The 4,935-nt window shown below is 45.3% G+C and overlaps 1 protein-coding gene across 1 annotated transcript; it reads left to right on the top strand.

The window, feature by feature from the left end:
* The first annotated feature begins 293 nt into the window (after positions 1–293).
* Positions 294–2,305, top strand: LOC107472573 (NADH-ubiquinone oxidoreductase chain 1). Its single transcript, XM_016092087.3, has one exon. It carries the CDS (start codon positions 1,215–1,217, stop codon positions 1,512–1,514), a length of 300 nt encoding a protein of 99 aa, XP_015947573.1. The 5' UTR covers positions 294–1,214; the 3' UTR covers positions 1,515–2,305.
* The last annotated feature ends 2,630 nt before the right edge of the window (positions 2,306–4,935 follow it).

Below are 4,935 nucleotides of genomic sequence, written 5' to 3'. Positions count from 1 at the left end.
GGGATCCTATTCTGGGATCCCAGCGCTCCCTACGCTTACTAAAAGATCTCATTTCTTCATTCTCATACTCAAAAACGGCAACTCCAAGAACGACAGATACATTCTAAAAAGAAAGAACTCCATCCGATCCCTATCTTTTATGCCGATCTCAGCAAGCAGTACCGGAAAAAAAGGAGTGAAGGTTAGCAGACTTGGTTGCCTGCCACGGGCCCCTTTGAAACCAACTAAGTCAAGCTCAATTACACAAAGCTAAAGGAAAAGTTCTCAAAAGAATAAGGATTAAGTTAGTGTTCAGTGAGCTCGAGATAGCTGCCTGACGAGAGGAAAGGACACCCGGTACAGTCTTTTTTTTGCCTCAGCCCCCAAAGCACACCACACCTGAAAAAACTGACTTTACTTACTATAGCTTGCTTATTGGTGAAATCCAAAATTTCGTAAGAAAACAAAGACCTGAGAAGGCGAAAGAAATAGAAAAAGCTGCCCAAGTCTTGTCTTGGTCTTGTGTTCATTAATGTCCCCCAATCCCATGTCTTTCTTGGTTGGACCAACCCAACCGGTGATTTACAATTCCAACAAGTCTCTCTTTTTTTGGGGGGAGCAGAGCACGTTTACAAACAAAGAAATATATCATGAATGAGCAGGCCTTAGTTCTCTATGGACATCCCTTTGTTAGGTAGGGCCAGTGATGTCCAATTTATGCTATCGGATACTATGTCTTTAGACAGTCTGTCAAGTACCTCTTCCACTAGGTCAGATGCTGAAAGCGCTCCACCTGACTTTGAGGGGGGACTTAATCGAATCTCTAATGAATACACTAAGTGGGTGAGGAGAAGCGGGAGGCAATTACCTCCCGAATGGACGATGCCCGACCTTGTTCGGGCTGTTATTGGAGACGATCGGATTGCCCTCTGTATGCCGGGCTTTCTGACAAATGACTATTATGATGTCATGTTACATGGCCAAAATGCTTGGTTATGCGAACAGATTTTGAACTTTATAGATCTCATCAACTATGTCTTCTAGTTCCGAAAATGTGAAAAAAAAGTTTTTCGAGAAAAGGTCCCATCCTTCAATATCATGATTGGGTCGACCAGGCCAGATCATGAGTGAATAGAAAATCGAAAACGTACATAGCTGTTCCAGCTGAAATACTAGGAATAATTCTACCACTTCTACTAGGAGTAGCCTTTTTAGTGCTAGCGGAACGTAAAGTAATGGCTTTTGTGCAACGTCGAAAGGGTCCTGATGTAGTGGGATCGTTCGGATTGTTACAACCTCTAGCAGATGGTTTGAAATTGATTCTAAAAGAACCTATTTCACCAAGTAGTGCTAATTTCTCCCTTTTTAGAATGGCTCCAGTGGCTACATTTATGTTAAGTCTGGTCGCTCGGGCCGTTGTACCTTTTGATTATGGTATGGTATTGTCAGATTCGAACATAGGGCTACTTTATTTGTTTGCCATATCTTCGTTAGGTGTTTATGGAATTATTACAGCAGGTTGGTCTAGTAATTAGGGGGCGGCCGTTCGGTCGCCTATGAGACTAGGACCCATAGGTCAAAAATGGGTTAGTGCCGCAGGTGTTGAACGATCTACTCTACACAGGTGTGGGCTTACAGGGCTAGGGCTCATAAACCCTTTCTTTCATTCAAAAAGAGGCCCTGGCTTCTTAATACTACCAGCTTTCCGGGCCGGGATCGATAGATAAGTGGAAGTCATAAAAAAGAGATCTTTCTCTTCGCACCTAAGATCAAGAGGAAGGGTAGCTTGTCAAGCTGGCCTATATAAAATATATATATTATTCTGATAATATCATATCTTATATATATTTTAAGATTCTCCTTAGTGAAAGTGGCTTTTAACCAGCTGTTCTTCTTTGTCAACGCTACTAAGGACCTATGGGTTAGCCTACTATACCCTACTAATGTATTGTATAGTAGGGTGGGTATAGTAGGCGAGCGAGTTAGCGAAGACGCTTAGGCTAATAGATAAGAGAGCGCTCACCCAGAAAGGGGCGTAGCCTTCATTCTACTACGCTACGCAAAGGTTACGAAGTCACTTAGCTCGACGTTAGGAGAGTAAAGGGGGAAGGCCATACCCACATAGAAGAACCGCTGTTCGCTTACTTTCTAAGGTCTAACCTTTCGCTCCCCTACTGAAAAGGGGCACAAAGCCGCTTTGCACCACTGATAGACTACTTAAGATTCAATTCAAAAGGCCCTACTTAGTTTCGCAAGCCTTTGTCATTGTAAGTCAACTAAGTAGGGCCTGAGGCCCCCTGCGAATCCGTAAATCTGAGGAGCATGCCGCAACACAACAAAAGGATGGTCACCGCTGCATTTCATTATTTCCGGAAGGGAAAAAAGACAAGTACCCCCATCATGGTGAACCTCTCCTTGTGATCGGGATGAGGTAGATGCCTCCCAGCTGGGGGGCGGATCGAATCGGAGTTTCCTTAGGTAGCCACCGACCCACAGTTATCCTTAAACTTCCGTGCTTGGTGGAGAAGAAGCGAACAAAGGTACGCTCGCTTGCTGTCTTGTTCTCTGCCGCGAACTGGGATCGCTCGCCAGCTAGGTCAGATTGGAGCAAGAATTTATGAGAACATATTACCCTTCCTCGGGGACAAGGGACGGAACGACCTCTCGATCTGCTTACTGCAGCCCAGGAAGAAAAACGTCGTCTAGGCGTTCCTTGTTGCTCCGATCTCCCCGACGCCTAGGACGTTGTCTGGGCCAAGAGCCATAGTTAATTGCTGTTTCCATTTGGTTGTTTTTTTCTTGTTGTTGATACCGGCAAGACCCAGCCAGATGATGTCTGCTGGTTGGTAGTAAGAGGACTCGTAGTACCCGCATACCCAAAAAAAAGGAGGCGCTGATTCCAAAAATTTCATTTGATTTAGTTTCTTACTCCCCCTTAGCAGCGGGAAAGGGGTCTATCTATCTGCCTAGCTTTGGTAGATTTCCCCCAACGCAATCCATATAAATTCCACGAATCCCTTGGTGGATAAGTCCGACGACTCAGCAGCAGTGCGGAATTGAGTTTCTCGTCTGGTGGATCTGATCTTTAGGGGGCAATACATACCAAAAGGTGCTTTAGTGATCTTTGATGATCTGAACAAGGAACTCTTTGTGTGGATCCATCTTGTTCTTATTCGCATTGTTCACCTTGGTCGGAAATCAGGGTGGTTGTTCTGCGCTTTTATTATATTTAAAGCAAGCAGCTTCATCCTTGATGATGGCCTATGGTGGTGATGAATTCGTTCATCCTGACAATGCGGTACCAGTTTCTCTCACTCGGTCCGGTTACCCTCGGATCATTCCGTCTCATCATAGGCGTATGATTCTGAAGAAGGATGAGAAAGCGGACATGCTGGTGAAGTTTTATTAAAAAAGATTCTCTCTGTCAAAGATCATTACTTTGGCAAAGAAGGTTGATAAATCAACGTTTTCTAGTAGAGTAGAACCCCACCCGATAATATTGACGAGGTGGTGGGGCTGGTTAGTTCGATTAAGGAGAACTTTAATCGACTTATCAGTCAGTCGCTATGCTCCCTGGATAAAATAAAACGTATACCCCTTGAACAAGGGTTACGGTTTGAACCAACCCGGAAAGCCTTGCCGACACACTCATTGACGAAAAGGGTGTGGGTTGGGAGAAGGAAACTTCCTTATCGTAAGATTCGGAACTTTCGCTCTTCATTCACATCGTTTTCTCATGAGTTGGGCGCTTTTCAATGGCTGTTGGTCGTTGGGCACTCACAGGGTACCCAATGGTCACATGCCTGCTTGTGGCCTCCCCGTATTCGTTACGCCTTTGATGTGAGGAATAAAACCTTCACACCCGAGGATTTGGATTGGTTTGAGCGCCGTATAAGATAAGGCCCTTTCTACCATCCTGCGACGATATGGGGATCCCCGCCATCCCCCTTGTTGGAACAGGATGGCAAACCCCACCAGTCAGCCTTAGACTAAACTCCCTTGAATAACTACCTAATGGAGCTCTATCCCACATCTTATCGGTACCCTTGGTGACTCTTTCTTACGCCTTGTGACAATGATTCCTCCCTTACTATTATCACATGAGGGCCGTGTCACCAGAAGAAATTGCTTAAAAAAAAAGGCTTGCTCTTAGACTCGCTACAAAGACTCCCCTCTGACTTCCCTTCCCCACTGTGCTTTCTTTTAGTCTAAAACCCCATTTGTGTCAAGACTGGGGATGGGTTAGTCACTCGTCTAATGAAGGGATTTGAAGCTAGAGGAGAGCAAGGGAAGAGATCGAAGCTAAGCAGATCGCTTAGAGGCCTTTCTCCACAGGAGCATCATCCATCTTAGGGGTCAACCTCTGGCCTTGATTCAGGCGATTGACCCTTACCTTAGCAGCACTGTAATGATGGTTGAAGACGGATAGCAGCCCGTAAAGGCTTTAGACCATCGCGGAAGAGTTCAATTAGAGTCAGTAAGACCCGACATAATGGGAGCTTCAGTCTTCATGCCCAAGTGTGTTATCGTAAGGGGATCTGGTTGCTCATGCCTCTGTGGAGCTAATAAAGTGGGTTCATCTTCCTTCTTGACATCCGAGAACAAGCGGCCCCTAGAAATTCTTTCCCTCAGAGGCTTTCCTTATGGAGTTGGACTTAGTTCAGTTTAAAGAGCCAAGGAGCGATCTCACTGAATGATAGATAGAGGGTCTCCGGTATCTGGGATGGATGTGAAGCGGGTCCCTCAATTGATGCAGCACATGAATCTTACTCGGATCTATACATTGAGCTCAATCTTTTGAATTAGCCTTAGAACTTTCACAAAATTTTTAGAACCCTTACCAACCCCTTAGATTGGCTTCCTTAGCCCTATCTCGAGTGGAAAGCCGGTGAACGCAATTCTTTTGCCAGATTCTTGGTCAAGGTTTGACCTCGGGTTGGTGAGAGTACGCTCTTC

The sequence above is a fragment of the Arachis duranensis genome, unplaced genomic scaffold (assembly GCF_000817695.3).
Source record: "Arachis duranensis cultivar V14167 unplaced genomic scaffold, aradu.V14167.gnm2.J7QH unplaced_Scaffold_168377, whole genome shotgun sequence".
Classification (NCBI taxonomy): domain Eukaryota; kingdom Viridiplantae; phylum Streptophyta; class Magnoliopsida; order Fabales; family Fabaceae; genus Arachis; species Arachis duranensis.
Note: the sequence above shows the minus strand (reverse complement) of the source record. Positions and strands in the feature narration are given on the sequence as shown.